Genomic DNA, 20,708 nt, shown 5'->3' with positions numbered 1-20,708 from the left:
CACATGGAAACCTGACCTGCAATAGACAACTGCAAATATACAAACACACACATTTCGGCGTGAATCCCACTCAAACCACTCAGGAAGACACCCCCCCTCAACACACACACACACACACATAAAACACAGGCCAGACGGGACATATCTGAACATCTGTCAGTCACACACATGCTCCAGACATGTCGAGATCACTACTGACACCGTGCTGGTGTCGCATGCGACAGGGGAGGAGCTGTTGACCTTCGACCTGCAGAGTCTGGCCACCCTGGCGGCGGCCCGCGCCCTGGAGCTCAGCTCCCAGGAGGGCGCCGGCGCCGAGCGCAGCGGCCCCGCCCGACGAACCCTCAACCTGCGCCGGAAATGCAGCTGGACCCCACGCAACGAGCCGGTAAGGACCACGTCGACGGCGTCCCTCTTCCGGCACGCTGAACACACAGGGGACACCAAAGGGGCGGGGGGAGGGGGGAGGGGGGAGAATGGAGGCCTCGCTCGAGCTGTTGTCGAAGGCGAGCTTAAAGCCTAACTCCATGAATGGTGTCGTGGTCTACCAGGCGTGCCCGGCGAAGGGCAGCATGGACACAATGGACGGAGCCGAGCTGGCCATGCGGGTGAAGCTGGCTGAGATCCAGCGGCTCTACAAGGAGAAGCAGAGGGAGCTGGCCAAGCTGCAGCGGAAGCATGACCACCAGTGAGCATGTCTTTCTTCACCTCATCCCCCCCCCCGTCCCCCTCCCTCCCTCCCTTTCCTTTCGCTGCCCTCATCGACAACCTCCCACCCGTCGCCTCCAGAAAAAGATTGGCGAAACAAAACAAACACGAAGGCCCGTGGCTTCCCTTTGCTCAAAGAGGAGTTCTTGCTTATTAATGCCCGGCCTTGCGTGTGTCCTTAAACATGGTGTGTGTGTGTGTGTGTGTACAGGAAAGAGGAAACCCCCCGCAGCCCAGCACGCCGAGGACCTGGGCGACCCAGGAAACGTAAATCCACCCCTGCCACCGGCCCCGTTTCCTCTTCAGACAGCCAAAGGAAAGTCAAGTAAGTGTCCTGCTGTTCCCATCCTTGACCTAGCCTGTTTGAGCCTGGCCTAGCCTGACCTAGCCTGTTTGAGCCTGGCCTAGCCCGACCTAGCCTGTTTTAGCCTGGCCTGAGCTAGCCTGTTTTAGCCTAGCCTGACCTAGCCTGTTTTAGCCTGGCCTAGCCTAGCCGAGTCGACCCTATCCCAGCCTAGCCTGGCCGAGTCTACACTAGTCTCATGTTCCCTGACCTAGCCTTGTGTAGACTGTTGTAGCCTAGCCTAGCTTAGTCTATGCTAGCCTAGCCCAGCCTGTTTCCTGGCAAGGGTCCAGTGTGATGCTGATAAGCTCCCCTATCACTGGCATCCAGGAGACTGGCTCGCAGAGCACAAACAGGAAATGGGAGAACTCTGCTGACCCCGTCAAGGAAGTCCACTTGAACCCAATCTTAACCTAATCAGCACTAGAACTGAATTGTATTACTGTGTGATCTGTGTCAGTGGTGCGTGTGTGTGTGTGCGCGAGGGCGCATTTGTACCGCCTCGCGCTTGTGTGTATTCCATGTGTGTTCCTCATATCTCTGAGTGCCTCTTTGTGACTGTGCGCCCCTCTGTGTGTGTGTGTGTGTGTGTGTGTGCGCGTGTGTGCGCGGGCGCGTGTGTCTCAGTGAGTTTCCGCCCAGCTAATCCTAAGCCTGAATGGCATGACTGTGTGTGCGGGTCTGGGGGGGGCACTGGTGGGCTGCCGGTTGTGAGGGTTGGGGGTTGACAGGCGGAGGCTGTAATTAGAGTACTGTGAATTCTCCTGTAATCTGCCCCAGCACCAGGAATGTGACACAGGCCTGCCATTAAGCCACAGGGTCACTGGGGGTCGGCCAGGGGGGACCAGGTCAGCCACACAGGCCAAACAGTCACATAGACGGACTGACATCAAGGGATTTGGTGGCGATTTTGGTGTGTGCGTGCAAGTTCATGCATGTGGGTGTGTGTGTGTGCGTGTGTGCGTGCGTGCTGTGGGCTCCAAATGGTAATGACAATGACTACAGATGTATGCAACAGCCCGCTGGAGGTCTACGGATTGAAGAGGCGATGTGGGGGGGGGGGGGGGTTGGGGGGGGGGTTGTTGTCAATTTTCAATTAGTCCTGTCATCAGTGGCCACGCTCGGGCCTTGGAGGGGCTTAGTGCCACCCAACCCCCCCCCCCCCCCCCACTCCCAGTTCTGGGCAGCGGTCCATGGTGTTCCCAGCTGTCCCACTGAGATGTCACCTCCACTCTCCTTCCGCCCGCGCGCCCCTTGCCCCCACGGCAGGCCGGCCGGAGGAGCGCGGCGCGGCCGGGCCGGGACGCTGATGCTGTGTGACAGTGACACCCCCGAACGAAAGGGCGCCAGGCCAGAGCGCCTCGGCGGAGTAGGTGGGGGGGGGGGGTGGGGGGGCGGAGGTCCAGCAGTGGTTCTGTCCTCCAGCTCAACTCTCCACTAGGGTCGGTGTAAACGGGGGGCGGTGTCGGCATGCCCTGCCTCAGATGGGTAATGTTGTGGGATGGGGAGCGTACAGGCTGAGGTAGATTGGCCCCGTGTAGCTCACTCGGGGGTGGGGAGGGGTGGGGGGGGGGGGTTATGTAAAAGCCTGTACTGTACCTGTCACTCACTGGGGTGCTCAAGCTGACGCTCCAGGCTTTGATGGGGGGCAGTGGGTCAGTGGGTAACAGCACAGCCCCCTCTCCTGCAGCCCCAGCCCAGCCCGCCAGCAGGGACTGTCTGTGTGTGTGTGTCTGTGTGTGTGTGTGTGTATGTCTGTGTGTGTTCTAATACCGTGAGTGTGCGTGTGTGCTTGGATGCGTGTGTTTCGGTGTTGGCATCCATCCGTTTCCTCCCGGCTCGCGTTCTTGCGTCTGCATCGGCGCGTCTGCGTGCCCTCTCTAGCGCGTGCGCGCGTGTAGCGAGCATGCGTGCGCTGTTTGTGTCGCGGGTGTTTTCATTCCTGTGGGCCGCAATGCCGGCTCCTTTGCGGACGCCGTTCTCAGTGGCGAGGGTGTATGTGTGTGTGTGTGTGTGTGTGGGGTAGGAGAAGGGGGGGCGGTAGAGGGGATGCTACGGAACAGCAGACCCTGCTAATCAATTCAGTTTAATTAGTCAGCGTGGGCCAGAGGGGAGGGGCTCTGTCACGTTGTGTTTGTCAGCGGCGCGGGGTGGGCGGGGTGGCGGGTGGGCGGGGTCAGCCTCTCCGGGGGCAGCTCACACTTCACAGCCACCTCTGCCACTCGCCTGTCAGCAGGCAGACAGCCTCGCGTCATGTCTGGACCCCCCCGCCCCCCCCGAGCCTCCCTCCCTCTCTCCCTCGCTCGCTCGCTCCACGCTGCTATTGCTGATGCACCCTCGAACGAGGCGTTCTCGGGCATACGCACACGCGCACGCGCACGCAAACAGGACTCGAGCACACTCTGGGTCGCGCACGACACAGCGTTCTGACCACACACGCCCGCCCGCGCGCGCGCACGCACACACACACACGCTAATTATGTTTGGTGAAGTCGGCTGTACAGTGAACCGCTGAAGAACGTTGAAAGGCTTGCCAGCGATCGGGCGCTCCGATTACGGCAGTGCTCCGCTCGGCGAATGTGACTGATGGCATTCTAAGGCCTGTGCACACAGTAGGAGAGGGGAAGTTAATCTTTTGTTTGAGTTTGGCCTGGCTTGCATCTGTGTGGTCTGTGGGCAGCTTTCCAGGGGAAATTCAAGGGCGTTTGGAGCAGGCTGTGATGCTGCACTCTGTGGGGGGATGAGCTGCACTGATATGGAAATGCTGGTTTGGAGAGCTATGATATTCACCGAGAACAATGGAACGGCATACAAATGCAATGCCTTCAAACCATCCACTGGATCCCTTCAAAGCTCTCCGTGCTCCGTGGGGCTGGGGGGGGGGGGGAGGGGGGAGGGGAGAGGGGGAGGGGGGGGAGGGGGGGGTGCAGGAGGGGGGAACTCCCTTGATGAGGCATCCCAGCTTCTTATCCCACACTGCCCTCAGACAATCCCAGGTTCGCTGTTAGATCCCAATTTTTCAAGCGTGTGGTCGGAGGACCGGGCTTCTAGGTTTTTTTCCATTCCCGTTCATCAGAGGAAGAAAGGGGAGTTATTAGAACCCACAGAGAGGTGACTCAACCCCCCTCTGATCTCGCTTTTTTTTCCCTAACCCTCTTTCATGCCTCCACTATTCTTTTTTTTTTAATGAATGCCTCTCCCTTGTTTTGACTGGCAGGTCTATAGGGGCGGGACTCGCTCTGTCGCCGGAGGACCTGGAAGGGGGCGGGGACACCCAGAGGAGGAAGAAGAAGCTGTCCAATCGGGGCTTCGAGGGCCTCGGCGCGGCACAGGTCAGGGTCCCCTCGTCCTCTTTGTCTTTGTCCTCCGTCCCTCCTCTTTGTTTCTTTGTCTTTGATCGTTTTTTTCCTTTTTTCGTCATGCACCGTTTTCTAATGAGGGTCCACCCTGGAGAGACTCAAGGGTCCCTGGCTCTCAATGTTCATATCGGTTTCTGTTCGTTTGTTTCACTCTGCGTGCTCTGTTCTGTCCCGCTGCCCGCCCTATGTCCAGGGATGTAACTCTCTTCCCTCCCTCCCTCCCTCCCTCTCTCTCTCTCTCTCTCTCTCTCTCTCTCTCTCTCTCTCTCTCTCTCTCTCTCTCTCTCTCTCTCTCTCTCTCTCTCTCTCTCTCCCCCCTCACTCTCTCTTTCTTTCTCTCCCCCTTCTCCCTCTCTCTCTCTCCTCTCTCTCTCTCTCTCTCTCTCTCTCTCTCTCTCTCTCTCTGTCTCTCTCCCCCCCCCTCTCTCTCTCTTTGCCGCTCTCAGATCAAAGGACAGAGCTGCAGAAAGAGTAGCCTTCACGGCGTCCTCGGCTCCAAGCTGGCCAGTGACATGTCCCAGCTCAAGCCGAAGGGGAAGAGGACTCTGACGGGGCCAGGGCCCCGGGAGAAGGAGGCCTCTCCGCCCCGCTCCGCCCCCAAGCATGGCCACAGGCAGGGCGTCCCCAAGGTGGAGTGCAGGAGGGAGTCTGGAGGTCAGAGTGACACAGGTAGATATGTCAACAGCACCATTGTACTGCGCTCCGCCTCAGGGTCTGTTGTCGGCAGCAGCACATGCAGATCCGCTTGGCTCAGAGTGGTTCTTAGTTTCCGAATGGATTAGGCGACGCAGGCACTTTGAGGCCTGCATGGAGCCAAACTGTTCTGACGTTTAAAATTCAGACAAGACCTTCCGTAGCCCTGTGTACGGGTTCTTTTCTCTACCCACCAGCCAGTAGAGACCAGCTGGGATCAACATGAATCTTAGTTTTTGATGTGTTTTCGATTTAAATTCTCTTAAACACCGACCAAAACGATTTTCACCGCTGCAATTCAGTGAAGCGCATCAGTGAATCAGAGAGCACACCCTAGGAATATCAGAACACGGAACGCCAGCATACGTCTTGTTCTGCTCCTAAGAACGTGTCACGGCCCAGGTAGGGGAAGTGACTGTGATGTCCCTCTCCGCCCTCCTCCCAGCAGCTAGCGCAGACAGCGGCGGGGCCCAGGACGGCTGGACGGGATCCATGCTGATGATGCGGCGAGGGCGGAGGAAGGGCTCCGGGCCCCTGGCTCAGGGGGCCGCCAGGCTGACACCCCCCCGGGCCAGGCTCCTCCGAGGCAGACGACGGCAGGAGGTGACGGAGGAGGGCGAGACGAGCCCTGCCGAGAGCGATTCATCCGACCAGGGTGAGCGGGGAGGAGGGTCAGAGGTCTGGGGTTGGGGGGTCAAAGTAACGGGGGACGGGGGTTTCCTGTTGGGCAGGGCGCACCCACTCTACGCCCGGCGGGTTAGGCACGCTGTGAACAGCCACGCGTCTGTCCGGCCTCGGCGTGTGCGGTCAACCCGCGATCTCGAGCTGAACCGAAACGCAGCTTCTTCGGCCCGATGCATCCGCGGCTGAACGCGAGGCGAGCCGAGTCCGATCGCGTTGGCAGTTTACCCGGGGCATTGAAAAACAAACCGGTACACTCGTCAATGCGCGGAAGGCCGCCGCTTGATCCCCGCGTGAGTTTTGCTAATTTGTTAATTACTCCGAAAGCGATCTCCCTCCCCCGACCCCCCCCCCCCCGACCCCCGTCAGTGCTCAGAGGTGAGTGAGGAGGTGTTGACGAATGTCTCGTCAATGACGAGTGCGCGGGCGGCGGCCGGCGCGCTGACACCCGACACCTCGGCGCCCGGGCGGCGTCCGGCTCGTCGGAGCGAGACGCACGGCCGCAGCTGTGGACAGCTGCCTGTGAGAGGCAGTGACAGGCCCGGAGACAAGCAGGCTGCAACACGGAGCAGCCAGAGGCCACGGACACACACTCTCACACGCGTACACACACACACAGCCGCGCTCGCGCACACAAACAGCCCATTTCAACCGTACACACGGACGCACAACCACCACAGGCACAAACACGCGCTCGCGCACACAAACACACGCTCGCGCACAAACACGCGCTCGCGCACAAACACGCGCCCACACAGCCGTACGCATTGACACTCACTTAGTGTAGAAATACTCCAGCCACACTTGTAAGGACTAGCACGGCCAATAAAACGCTCCAACAAAACACATCATATTTCATTTGAGTGAATGCTCATTTGCTCAAACCAGATAAGAAGGCGGTTTCAAAACGTCAGGGTAGAGAACACAAAGTCCTCATCTGAGTTGTTACAAAACGAGAATCTGTGATTGACTTAGTATGTTGAAAATTGTAATTTGAGCACAGAAAGTACTGTATGTTCACTGAGTTGGCTAACCTTATTCTGCTTGTGCTCTATTTTGTCTTCCTCAGAAGAGGAGGATGAGGACGGCAGTTATGACAGTGATGAAGGACAAGACATCAAAGTCCAACCCCCTAGAGACGTGTCATCCAGCCTGACTCTGACTGGTCCGTCTCCCTCCTCTGTCGTGAAGCTGGAAGCCAATCAGAAAGCCAGGAACAAGAAGGAGAGACAGGAGCTGTACGGTACGAGACCAGCCCGAATATTCTACACGACACCGCCTACCACCTATCACCGATGGCTCTGGTCTAAATCACTTTCTGCGATTCGTCATTGGTTCTCCCAGGGTCCCATAGTCTGTCTGGAGCAGAGGGGGATGTGAAGGTGAGGAAGAAGGCCCCCTGTAGGCTCAGCACGGGTACTGCAGCCAAGAAGCCCTCCGAGGACCAGGAGGGGGTGAAGAGAGGCCGCGGGCCCCGGCTCCAGGAGCCCAGCTGGGGGAGTCTGGGCACCAGAGGCAGCCTCTACCGCAGGGGCATGGGCCTAGCCACCTTCCCCTCCACCAGCGAGAGGCTGAAGAGGGCCACTCGCAAGAACACCATGCTAAGGGGCCCCATCAACAAGGTTAGCATATCCAGGCCGAGGAGATCTGGATCAGACGTTTGTCATGTGACTGAACCAACTGTAGGGAAAGAATCAACTGGCACACGAGAATACTGTCTACAGAGTTCACATGGAACCACTACGAAAAAACATGAACTTTTTTATTGTAGTCATAGATTTCACAACTTTACACGGGATTGTTTCTGAAGACATATCCGCCCTTCCCAGAAGCAGTATCAGTTTCGACATGGCTGAGAAACATCAGTACAGTACAATAAGAAAATGCTTATAAAAACCTTGATCTTACTCAATCCTCAACATTGCGTAACTGCTGTAGATTGCTGCCAACTCCTCTATAGCCTTGCACTTGTTCGGATGATTCATAGCTCGAGATCTCTACACACACACCCACACACACACACACACACACATACAAAGCTGTGCCCAAACTCACAAACGCACACACTCAAACATACACACACACACCAAAAAAAGACACTCACACACACACCCAAACACACACACTCTCATGCCCTTCATGCTATGTTTCCACAGAGGAGAAGTTGCTGGTCCAGTGGAGGCGGAGCCGGGGGCGGGGTCCAGTCCCCACACAGCCAGGAAACTGACCTCCGGGGTAGGAGGAGCCGCAACAAAGAGGTAACCAATCACCGTCTCTCAACCCGTTCCCAGAGTGCCCCCCCCCCCCCGCTCATGCAGATCCATCCGAATGTTGTTTCTACACAGTAAAATAGAATTCCTAGAAACGACACCTTGAGGTTCCCCACTCCAGACGTTTCTGAAATGCACTTAGCACATTTGACTTTCCCGCCCCCTGCTGACAAAGAGGTGATGGGGTGGTGAGGGGAAGTGCGATGGAAAAGGGGGGGATGGGGGGGCGGGGGGGCGGGGAGGGGATGGATAACACCTTCTGCTGCAGATAAGTGCATGTACTGCGTAGCCTTGTCCTGTTACTATGCACTCTCTCAGTTGCATGCTAACTACCTTCTATGCCTTCTGCTTCTATGTCTGTCTCTACATCCTCCTCTCCTGGTGTCCCCCCTCTCTCTCGATGTTACCTCTCTACCCTCTTCCTCTCTCTCTCTCTCTCTCTCTCTCTCTCTCTCTCTCTCTCTCTCTCTCTCTCTCTCTCTCTCTCTCTCTCTGTCTATCTCTCTCTCTCCTCTCTCTGTCCTCTCTCCCCTGTGGTCCCTCCAGCCTAAGGGGCGAGCGGTGAGCCGGTTGTTGGAGAGCTTTGCAGCGGATGAGGGTTTCCAGTTGGATGAGGACAGCAGCTTTTCGGAGGGGGACGACGACAGCAACCTCCCATTCAACTCGAGGGGCAATCAAGGTGAGGAGCAAGACTCCAGCAAGACTTTCACCCTAGAAGTCCTCCTTGGTGATTCCATAAACACGCACAGCATGGTGTAAGATTATGTTTCTGAAGGAATGAAGGAGATTCACTGAAGACGTCATGGAATCGTCTTTGATCAAATCGAATAAGCGCATAGATGATTTATGAGCAAATGCTGATATGGTTGATTTGACTGTCTGTCTGTCTGACCAGCTCCCACTCCCAGCTGCGTTCTTACAAAAGAGGTCCTGACAGATGGACTGAAGGTGCTGATATCCAAGGAGGACGAACTTCTCTACGCTGCCCGTGTCCATACACTGGAACTGCCTGACATGTAATGACCCTACACACATATACACAGGAACACACACACAGGAGCGCACACACACACAGGAATGCATACACACAGGAACACACTCATGGACGGTCACTGCACCATCTGATAGTCATGATGGTCTATGTTGGCTGAGGTTAAAAACCCTCAGTCACATTTGGCACCCAGACAAGCCAACCCAGAAGGAGCCCACACACACCCTGCTGAGCTATCTCTCTCTCTCTCTCTCTCTCTCTCTCTCTCTCTCTCTCTCTCTCTCTCTCTCTCTCTCTCTCTCTCTCTCTCTCTCTTTCTCTCTCTCTCTCTATCTCTCTTTTCCTCTCTTTCTCTCTTACATAACACTGAGTCTCCTCGCGCACACATACACACACACGCACACACACACACACAAATGCACACATGGCTGTAAACAGCTCTGTTCTTTCTCCAGCTACAGCATTGTTATCGACGGGGAGAGAGGAAACCGCCCCAGGATCTACTCCCTGGAGCAGCTGCTTCAGGAGGCGGTGAGCTGCCTCAAACCTCCCTGACCTTTACCCCCGCGCTCCTCTCTTCCCTCCTCCTTCATCTTCTCCTCTTCCTCCCCTCCCTCTCCTCTCCTTGCCTTCTCCCCCCCCCCTCCCCCCTCGCCGTCTAACTCCTTAGTCTGGCCCACTAAACCTCTTAAATGAATGTGAACAGATGGGTAGCATGGTCTCTGGGTGTGTGTGTGTGTGTATGCATAGGTGCGTGTTTGTTTGTGTGTGTGTGTGTGTGTGTAAAGCCATCATCTGTGTGGGGATAATCCTTCTCACACCTGGATCCATTCATGTTTTTGTGTCTTAATGGGAGATGACGTGGCCTTTCCCTCTCAACAGCACATGCTGTCCATACTGATAGAGCTAGGTTGAGGCCGGAAGCTGCACAGCGACTGAGGCACCTGTTTAAGCATGGAAGAGTGTGATAGAGGGACTGAAGGAGAAGCATCCTGGTAGAGCTAGCTAGAGGCTAGAGGATACACAGCTACAGAGGCGCTGCACCACGGTGGAGTGCTAAGCTGACAACGTGCTACACCAGCCTAATCAGGCATGCTATCAACCTCCAGTTGGACGATATTCTCCTCAGAAACCAGGCTTGGTGTTTGAAAAATAAATACAAAATAAATCCACGTCCACCACAAAAGTGTGCGAGTGTGTGTTTGCCTTCTGTAATTCTCGCCGAGCTCCATGTTAAGCTAACATTACAGTTTATCTAAGCCATCAGTGAAATGGGGCCCTAATTACACAGTGTAAAACCGCAGCAGCGCATTCTTGGCCGCCGTTCCTTTGCGTCGCGCTAACCTGCGCCCGCCGCCTCCCCCCCCCCCCCGCTCGTCCTGGTGGAATGCTCCGGAGAGTTTACAGTGGGCCTACTGACTTCTGCCCTGCTGTCTGACGGCATCCCGGCATAGGTTCCCCCTCAGACATGGGCGCTTGCTCCTGCGCCGAGAGCCGTAAACCATGTGACAGGAAGCTGCGGACACAGAGGGCAGTCTCCAGCACGGAGGACAAAGGAGACTAGGCGAAAGGACAATGAGGAAGAGGTGGCCACGGGATTGTGTTGTAAGCGCCGGTCCCGGAACAGTCCTTAGGGAGAGACGGAGGGAGAGTGGAGGAGAGTTGACTTGGCTCAGCTGATCCCAGCGCTGCCTTGGTACCCTAGCTCTCTCCTCTCTCTCTCTCTCTCTCTCTCTCTCTCTCTCTCTCTCTCTCTCTCTCTCTCTCTCTCTCCCCTCCTCTTTTTGTCGCCCTGGGCAGCCTGAGAGGCAGCAAGCCAGCGCACACCTGACCTGGGCTGCCTTTGTCGCTGGCTGCTTTCGTAGAGGAACTCCCCGCAGGTCCTACGGAGGCCCATGTTTCTCTTCTGGCTGCCTGGATCCGTCTTTAGGTCCTCTCATGTCACGCGTCCTCTCTGGCCATCCAGGCTCTCCCTTTTGCTTCCTCTCTGCCGCTCACGCGTTTCCCAACCCTCCTGCCTGTTGCGCAGTGATCCTGGCAGCTGGGTCGAGTTGTGTAAACGGTCTTCAAATAGCAGCTGGCTTTAATTACGCCATACTTCCACTTTCCAGTCTTTCGCCGTATCCAGGAGCCATTTATTTACCTCTGACACCAGTACACCCCCGCCTACACACACACGCACGCGCGCGCACATACATCTCTCTCTCTCCCACTCACTCTCCCACCATATCTCTTTCACACACACACACACACACACACACACACACACTCGCACCCTTTCACACACGTCTGCCCATCCACACCCACACCTCATCCGTCAAAGAGTCCCTCTCCATGGCAACAGTAAATTAAAACAACCTGAAAGGGCCCCCCTGTGAGTGGCGGATGCTGGCCCTGCCCGCATTGTTGGGAGGAGGAATCTGGCAACCCGCAATCACAGGCCCCCTATTCAAGCCCTCTTTAGTATTACTCAGCAAGTCAGGATTTACTGCATCATGGCTTCCGCTCCTTTCAGCTCTGACTGGCACATTGGCATGAGATAAGTGCCGCTTGGAGACGAGGCATGGTGACTGGCCATACACACTGTGTGTGTGTGTGTGTGTTTTGTGTGCCTGTGTGGTTTTGTGTGTGTGCGCGCGCCTGTGTGTGGTCTGCAATGAATCTTAACTCGTTGTCGACTCTCAGGTTTTGGATTTGCGTCCGGAGTCGGAGGCCTTGCTGACCGAAGGGACCAGGGTGTGTGCCTACTGGAGCGAGCGGTCCCGCTGCCTCTACCCAGGCAACGTGCGCCGGAGCGGGGCGGCCGAGGACGGCAAGCAGGGGGGCGTCATGGTGGAGTTTGACGACGGAGACAGGGGGAGGATTGTCCTGTCCAACATCCGTCTCCTCCCTCCGGGCTACCAGATCCAGTGTGAGTGCCTCCCCTGTGGCGATCACCCTAGAACACCTCTCCTGTCGTCGAGCACGTTCCTTCCTTCCCGGTTTAGATTGACGAAACGCGCCGCACTTCGCTCATGCACGCGCGCCGAATGTGCATCCTCAAGTGACTGTTCACCGACATAGCAGCATTCCTATCAGCTTGTATTGACCCCCCCCCCCTCTCCCTCTCCGTGCCCCCCCTCCCCCTCTCCGTGCCCCCCCCCCCCCCCCCCCCCCCCTCCTCCAGGTGCTGAGCCGTCCCCTGCCCTGGTCTCCAGCGCCCAGGCAGCCAGGAGGGGCTCCGGGCTGGAACAGGCCCCCCTCAGAGAGAGACACCCAGACAGACAGTACAGCTTCGACTCCAACAAGACCCAGGATGAGAGAAGAAGACCGGGTGAGAAGCTGCGACTGAACCCTCCCCACCTCCCCCCCCCCCTCCCCGAAACATTCCGCCGCAATTCATTCATCATGCGTAGAAGAAAGAGTCCTTCATAAATAAAGCACATTATCGGTGGCGGATGAAATATATTTTGTGTTTAATGTTCATCCCTTGATAGCTCAGTGACTAAATCTCTTTCTGCGTGTGTTTGTGGTGTGTAAGGGAGGCCCAAGGGATCGGGTAAGAAGAAGCAGACTGACAACAACAACAAGAGCCCCGCCCCCCAGCTCAGCTGGCCCGCAGTGGCCATGCCCAAGAAGAGGGTGTCCGACAACCTGTTCCAGTTCAACGGGAGCACCAGGAAGACCCAGAGAGGCCGGGAGGCCCACCTGTTCCCCCAGCCCCCGGCCCAGCAGACCCAGCCCCAGGCCCCGACCTCCACCCCGGCCAAGGGCCTGTTCAGCAGCAGCTCCTTCGAGGTGGACTCCTTCAGCAGCATCGCTAATGGCTATGCCTCGTTCGGCAGTACCCAGCCCTCCGGCCTGGCCCTGGGCTCCCGGGGAACCTCCTACGGCCAGCGGCGCAGGCAGGAGGAGATGGGGGTGCCACGCAGCAGGAAGACGGGGCAGGAGTTCCTGGTCAAGCTGGACCACGAGGGGGTGACCTCACCGAAGACCAAGAGCAGCAAGGCGCTGCTGTTGCTGGGCGGCTCAGGGTTCGGCTCGAAAGGCGTCGGCGGCGGAGGTCTCGCCAGGCCGGAGGCCTACTCCCACCCTGTCCTGCTGGTGAAGGACAACAGGAAGGAGGGCGCATCCAGGGCGGACCTCCTCCTGAAAGGGGCCCCTCCCCAGAGGAAGCCCTCCGCCTCCTTGCCTCTGGGCGAGTTTGGAGAGCTGGGCCTCAGCTGCCACCGAGACTGCCACAGCTCCTACTCGGACCTGGACGACGAAGAGGAGGAGGAGGAGGAGGAGAGGAGAAGGAGGTCGTCGGCGCTGGCCGCGGCCTCCGGGGGCCTGAGGACGGCCGGCCGCTTCCTCTCCCGCCTCTCCGTCTCCTCCTCCTCGTCCGGCTCGTCCAGCTCCTCCTCCTCGGGCTCGCTGTCCAGCTCCAGCCTCTGCTCCTCGGACAACGACTCGTCCTACAGCTCGGAGGACGAGGAGAGCTCCGCCCTGCTGCTGCAGGGCTGCCTGTCCTCTCACCGCTCCCTGCTGCAGCCCCCGGAGTCCCGCTCCCCCAATGCCACCTCGCCCTCCGGGGCCCGCCACCACGCCTTCGTGGCCAAGGCCGTGGCCGTGGCCGGCGCCAAGGGAGGCGGACCGGCGGACCACTGCCTCAAGCCGCTGAAGAGGAAGGAGTGCAGCGGCTCCTCCTCCAAACCCTCCAGAGAGCTGGTGAAGAGGCAGAGGCTACTGTCGGAGGACGGCCCCGGGCCCAGGCCCAAGATGGCGTCCTTCCTGGCGGGGAGACAGCTATGGAGGTGGTCAGGAAACCCGACCCAGGTACACTCCTCAGTACATGAGCCAAGCATTCAGTACATGACATTGATTTTGAACTGAAATCATGTGGTTTAGCAATGCCAGGTGTGCCCTAGTGAATACCAAAAACCCAGCCTGGGGTAATGTCGTGCAGGGTCATTGTTCTGACTTAACACACACGGTTCTCCACAGAGGCGGGGTCTGAAGGGCAAGGCCAGGAAGCTGTACTACAAGGCCATTGTGCGGGGCCGGGACACGGTGAGGGTGGGCGATTGCGCCGTCTTCCTGTCAGCCGGGCGCCCCCACCTGCCCTACGTCGGCCGCATCGAGAGCTTCTGGGAGTCCTGGACTTCCAGCATGGTGGTCAAGGTGAAGTGGTTCTACCACCCCGAGGAGACCAAACTGGGCAAGAGGCACCGCGATGGCAAGGTAAGGCCCGGACAACGTAGCAGTTAGCATAGCGTTCCTCAGATATACAGCACGACAGGCTTGGAAACAGGCTTGGAAGTTCTTTTAAATCCAGCATTCAAAGTGTACACACTGAATGAAGCTATTCTTTGCCCCACCTCCACTTCCCCAGCATGCGTTGTACCAGTCGTGCCATGAGGATGAGAACGACGTCCAGACAATCTCCCATAAGTGCCAGGTGGTGAGTCTTGAGGAGTATGAGCGAGTGGCCCGCGGCCAGAGGCCCGGTGGGCCTCCCCAGGAGCTCTACTACCTGGCTGGGACCTACGACCCCACCAGCGGACAGCTGCTCACTGCCGAGGGCCTGTCCATCCTCTGCTGAGCGTACTACTGAGGAAAGCCTTTCTACGGGACCACCGTGTAAGGGTGACAGGTGACTAAGGCATTGCCTGAAGGACCCCTGGCCATGACTAAGTCTGAAGGGGTTTGTCAGACCCAGACCTGAGCAGGGGCTGTCCCCGGCCTCACACTGGGGCTCCTCGCAACCCTTATCCTGGGTGTGGGTTGGTGGAGAGAGGGGTGGGGTTCACAGCAGCCACGAACCCCACCTCTGCTCCACTCGAGACAAACGATCTGGGGCCACCTGCGTAGAAAAAGGTCAACAACATCAGACTTCATTTCCATTGGTCCAGCTTCTCTCCACAGTGTCCTACATTGGATTGTCGAAAGTTTGCAGCACACTCCCTAACCCCCATAGTGTGTCACCCAAGGAGAGCTGGGAGAGGGGTTGGATTGGATGACTTCAAGGTTCCCATAAGGCCTGTGGGTTGTTCCAGACCAAGTCTGGCGTGGTTGTGGCTGAGTGAGTGACCGTGAGGTCGAGGATTCCTCCCCAGACCTCAACATGATTCCAGGGATGTTTGAAAATATGTATAAAATGTGCATAAAGGTGATGTATGTAAATATTTTGCATTTTTCCAAATCAAGCCATACACTTCAGTACCTCTTGCCTGTCTTAATGGTTCAGGTGTATATTGTACAGGTCAATTATCAGTTTTATTGTTGTATTGTCTATATGTATATAAAAGCTATTTTATATAGAAGTATATTGTATATATGAAAGGTATCTTTCCATGTTTTTCGATTGATTTATTTTTCTATGAGTGTTGAATACGTTGTCGTTATTGTTGTTTTCCTTTGGGAAGATGAGCTGAAGATGTATGCGTTGCACTGCACATGCCCTGCTGAAACAGACAGGAGGAAAGACAGACAGACAGAGCACAGAGGTGAAGAGGAAACAGACAGGAGAAAACTCTCTTTCTCAGAGAAAGGAGTTACCCTGTAAAAAAAAAAAAAACATAGGTCAAGTGGCTAATATTTTGTTAATTGTCCTGTCAAGTTGAGCATCGGTTTTACGACACCTTTATTTATGTCCTTTTGAGTTGTTCATCGCTACATAGCAGATCCAACTGGATTGCAATCACGGGTTACAACATAATTCATATTTAACAAGTTGGAAATTCATTCTAACACTATTTTGTTTGTGTGGTGAGTGAGTGTTCTGGCATCCCTGTAGTTAAGCCATGACACGGCCTAATCTCACCAGGAATCTGTTCTAAACAAGTCTGGGTCTGCAAAGCGTGGGTCGATGGACTTTACTTAAGTGCATAGTCGACAAAAACGAACAGACCTGTAGAAAACCAAAGTGTGTATAAGATCTTTATCTCTTTTTTATTTAAAGTATCTCAAGCATCTGTGTTATAATCGAATCTGAGATCACTAGGAACTCAAACTTTTATCAAACTGTTGCTCATTCCTATTTTATATTCATTATCGGCTTTGCATTGTGACAATGGTTTCTTGCACATGTATCTGCAGCTTTGTAAAGTGCTAATGACGGGCTAACCACCTAGTCAGTCCTGTCCTACCACTGTATCAACAACGTGAGAGTTTTGGCAGTTCGGTAGAGAGGAGACATTTTGTGTTTTAGCTCTGCTCGACAGTAGCTGTGGTGGACAATCAGAATCATGAAGCAATGGACTGGCTGGTTTATTAGGCTCACTCAATCAAAAATGTTTTATTTTTGTGCCAAACACATCTTGTTTGTCTTTGTCTTCATTATTTGATATGCAATCCTGACTGTATTCCATGTTCGCAACGTTTTTATTTGCTCATCACATTTATTTTTATTTATTGTCAATTTTGCTGTTTGCTCAACATGCCAAGAGCGCTTTATTAGAATGTGATTTTGTTTTTCTTGGTGTGACGTCTGATTTGAACTTCTTAATAAAGTTTGGCCTTGTAGAGGCCTCTTAGCCAAGAAAATAAAGCAACACTGGATCCTCGCATCCCAAACTATCTCTGAATGCCGTGTGTTGTTCAGCAGTGTCCAAGCTCACTGGATCTGCCATGACATACAAGGAGTATAAATAAGGTGAGAAACAAACCTGTTCACTACTTATAGTTTTGTCTATCTCAAAATCGAAGCATCAAATTTGCGTGTGTGTGTGTGTGTGTGTGTGTGTACGTTTGTGAGTGGGTGTGTTTTTGTGATTACGAATGTGCCATGGTTTGAAATGTGTGAAACACTTGAAAGCCTCTATAAAGGCTACAGCTCTGCTCTAAGAGAGAAGCTAGGCTTCATTGGGGTACTGTGATTTATAGATTAGATCTATTTCGGTCATGTCAGTGTTGTTGAATTGCACAATAAAATATGTTTCAATGTGCACAGGGCCCATTAGCTCCAAAGACAGAAATACTTCAAAGCTAATAGGTGTCAGTTAGTCAGGTTACAGGTGCAATACTGCTTAAAAATGCTTCACAGTTTGGGCGTTTATGGATAAAAAGGTGTTTCAGAGGCTCCTTGGCCACGAGGCATGCAAAATTAAGGAAATTCTGCAGCACTGGCCAAAGTGGAGAACATTCCAGTGAAGTGGCTCCCTTGTGATGTCACAAAGACATGTGTCATGTACAGTATCTGACAGTACATTCCTTGTATGTTCTTTGATAGGCCACAGGAAGTGATGTAGGCGAACTAAGAATGGCTTACTCCAGCTTCGTTTTCACTTACCATATTTTAACAATATGAGGGACTATTGACTATGACAAAATTATTTGTCAAATGTACCTAAATTAAAGATGTTTTCAACCCACTGGTTTTGTAAATATCAAAATGTTTTACGACCAAGTATAAAGATGATTCATGAAGATGTTAAGTGTTTTTATTTAATCAATTTCCATCGTTTGTTAATGTTGTAAAGACCTGTACATGTGTAAAGTACATTTTTGTTTTAAGGGTATTCATTTGACAAAAAATGCTTAAATGATCAATCTGTAAAAGTGTTTTAGTATTGAGATTTTTTAATGGATGGATTATGAATAAATATCAGACTTTAAACCTGCGGATTTTATTGACAATTCTGCACATATTTTATTTTTATATAAATGACAATGAGTCTGTCGCCCTCATATGAGCTCCATCATTTGTAGGCTGTTCTAGGAGTTTCTAACCAGGGATGTCAATCCAGAATTAATGATGCGTGGATAGAGTAAGGAGGGCGCTCTCTAGTGGAGACTGCAATGCCCTGCATCATTCTTCTGGATCGTCTGCTTTGGTCTGGGCACGTCAATGTTTCTGTTTCAGTTTGGTGCCACACTAAACATCCATGGGATTCACAAACTAACCATGTAAAAACAGACTGAGTGGATGCCCATGTCTCCAGATTCCCGGTACTGAACCCACTCCTTCCTCCACACCACACATAGAAATGATCTGTGTGTGTTTCTGTATGCTTAACAGCTTGACAATGGCGATCTCCGTCAGCCAGGACCAGGGAGATAACCCCCGCTGGCATTGCTGCAGGGGGCCCCAATGCGGGTCAGTGACCTTTCTCGGCAGGCCCCGGGGGGAAGGGGGGGGGGGGGGGATTGTGTCCTATGTTGCGCGCCAGCCTTTCCCCCGGAGCTCTGACAGGGGCTAATGGGTGCATCACTCATTTTCAGCAGCTGCCCAGCGAACGGCAAACACAAACATGCCTGTTTACTGCCACACACTCGATGCATGTTGACCGTCACGTCTGCACCGTGTCCAGGCCACCGCCCGTCCTGCCTCGCCCAGCTGTGCACGCGTGTGCATGTGTGTGTGTGCGTGCGTGTGGGCGTGTGAACATATAGCTGTAGCAGACTGTCCGCTCCTCTCAGCGTCACAGCCGTTTAGTTTCGGCAGACTCGCCTCCACCTTTCTCTCCTCTCCCTCCATCCGTCCCTTCACTTTCCTCTCCCTCCCTCCATTCCTTCACTTCTCGCTCGTTCCCTGCTCCTTTTCAGACCGAATACAGACCCAGTGTGGCCCAGTGTATCAAGAAGGAATGCTTCCCTGCACAAATATCTACACCTCATAAATGTCACGCCCCTCGTCTGACCCTGTCTGGCCCTTGACTGGTATGGGGCTATGCGGGAGACAGATGGGCCAGGGCCAGGGCTAGGGTGGGGTGGGGTGGGGGGGGCTGGGTGGGTGGGTGGAGGGGGGGTGGGGGTACGGCATGCGTGAGTTGTTGTCTCAACGAGAACCTGAAAACGGCAGTGCACAGAGATACTGAGAATGTGTTCTCCCCTCGGTCAGGGGACACTCAGGGGCGTGAGGATCTGAAAGTGTGTTTGGTTGTGTGTGTGTGTGTCTCTGTGTGTCTGGGTGTGTGGTTGAGGGAGGCGGGGGGGGGGGGGGGGGACATTGTCTGTGAGAACGAGGACGTGATAAAGATTGACCTGTAAACAAGTCGAAAAAAATGCCAGATTATCTGTGTATTCCTATTGTTATTTCGTCAACAGTGTGTAAACACGAGGGCAAGAGGCTACACAGAAGCATGTGAGCACCATATGTAGAGAGGAGGGACAGTAATCCCTGGTAATACTGTGAAAAGCTCCTCCAGCATAGCTGATACAGAATCTTTACAAGCCACTGGTAATGAGCAACAGAGAAATGGATTAGGGGGTGCCATGGCTGCATCTAGGCCGCAGCAGGCAAAGCAGCTCTCTCACACAGTCAATGAGAGGAGTGGGTGCTTGTGTCCTTGCTTATACTGACACAGCTAAGAACATATCCTTGGGAATTCTGTGCACCCCCACGTAAATATTTGGTTGCCATTCTTGTTCAGTATTCTTAACCTTAAACTTCAACTTCAATTTAACCTTAAACATGAATCTTCTGGTCCACACACACACACACACACTTATCTCTCACCGCAATGCAGTGTCGAGGTTTTCAAGATGAACGAGTGAGCGGACAGAAAGACAAAGGGAAAATGACATGTCGGGAATACAGTTGCAACAAAGACGACAGTCGACTGTGCTGTGTGGGGTACCCTTGAGCTTGACTGACGGTGGGAATGTCTATGGGATCCCACATGACCGAGCCATTGCTTTTATCTGCTGCTATGAATGATTCCATAACTCATTAACAGGTATACAGATCATCCATAGCCAGGTACTGTATCGAGGTATGATGCATTACGATTTCAGGGCTCCGAGAGCTGACAGTGGGCTTCTCCTCCATGGCAGTCCGTCTGGTGACTGCCCCCCTGGCTGGGCTGTGAGGGGCCCCCAAGGGCCCGCAGTGGAGCTCCAGGGCCTCTCCGGAAGCCTGCTGGTCCAAGCTGCTTGGTGATCACGGGAAATTACAGGGCGTTGTTTATGACGTGTCTGAAGGGCGCCACTCCGGGGTCAGCTCTCCCGTGTGGAGGGAAAGGGGGGGGGGGGGGGGGGGGGGTATCCACAGACGCACTTATGCCCTTTCCACCTCCCTGAACCTGGGATTGATCAGGCCTACTTAGATGACCCCCTGCTTCCCTGTCAGCAGGTTACAACATGGCCAAGCCTCACTAAAGGGCCCCTATGGAACTGCTCCATAACCTGTCATCTGCACAAAGTCTAACCAGCCCCGACCCTGCAGCAAACAACAATGGCAGGAAAAGTTACAGCCTCCCATAAAAGAAGCCAGTCGCCCCTCTCATACTGTCCCCATCTGGAAGCGCGGGACAGCTGGAACCGCGGCCACACCTCGTAAATAATGAGCTGAGGACGGTGGCCGGGGGAAGAGGACTTCTGAACTGGCCAGCGAACCTGGGCCAATTAGCGGCAAGCTCCCTCACAATCAAACGTGTTTCCACATCAGCTCCAATTAAAGTGGGCTGTGGACTCTCCTCCTATATGCTCCGGTAAAGGTCCTTGGGAGGACTGTGAACACCACCATCGGTTTTTCTGCGAAAGGTCAACTGCTAATGGACAGGAGTTACACATACCTGGCCGACACAAGACTGACAAACCTGGCGAGCAGTCGATCAGGAGAGCTGAAGAAAGGTGACCAGACACTGAGAACACATAGTTACGTCTGACAAGACTCTGGAGATATAGATGCTGTTTCAGTTCAGTGTCTCTCTAATGTTCTTCTCTCCATCCTCCTGCCGTGTTGTGCTGTTTGTGCATTC

At 54.4% G+C, this 20,708-nt stretch overlaps 1 protein-coding gene across 1 annotated transcript in view; it reads left to right on the top strand.

The window, feature by feature from the left end:
• Positions 1-16,584, top strand: part of bahcc1a (BAH domain and coiled-coil containing 1a) — a 65,250-nt gene extending 48,666 nt beyond the window's left edge. The window contains exons 12-28 of the mRNA XM_084677940.1: positions 225-388; positions 552-688; positions 920-1,033; positions 4,269-4,383; positions 4,857-5,079; positions 5,549-5,758; positions 6,854-7,027; positions 7,129-7,406; positions 7,941-8,042; positions 8,601-8,733; positions 8,950-9,070; positions 9,501-9,576; positions 11,731-11,956; positions 12,212-12,358; positions 12,566-13,842; positions 14,011-14,247; positions 14,399-16,584. Of these exons, the coding sequence (XP_084534066.1) occupies positions 225-388; positions 552-688; positions 920-1,033; positions 4,269-4,383; positions 4,857-5,079; positions 5,549-5,758; positions 6,854-7,027; positions 7,129-7,406; positions 7,941-8,042; positions 8,601-8,733; positions 8,950-9,070; positions 9,501-9,576; positions 11,731-11,956; positions 12,212-12,358; positions 12,566-13,842; positions 14,011-14,247; positions 14,399-14,608 (3,944 nt within the window). The 3' untranslated portion in view covers positions 14,609-16,584. The remainder of the gene's footprint in view (positions 1-224; positions 389-551; positions 689-919; positions 1,034-4,268; positions 4,384-4,856; positions 5,080-5,548; positions 5,759-6,853; positions 7,028-7,128; positions 7,407-7,940; positions 8,043-8,600; positions 8,734-8,949; positions 9,071-9,500; positions 9,577-11,730; positions 11,957-12,211; positions 12,359-12,565; positions 13,843-14,010; positions 14,248-14,398) is intronic.
• Positions 16,585-20,708: the final 4,124 nt, after the last annotated feature.

Source organism: Hypomesus nipponensis, chromosome 17 (assembly GCF_054491055.1).
Source record: "Hypomesus nipponensis isolate SF chromosome 17, ASM5449105v1, whole genome shotgun sequence".
Classification (NCBI taxonomy): Eukaryota; Metazoa; Chordata; class Actinopteri; order Osmeriformes; family Osmeridae; genus Hypomesus; species Hypomesus nipponensis.
The sequence above is the reverse complement of the archived record's forward strand: the minus strand, read 5'-3'. Positions and strand labels throughout refer to the sequence as shown.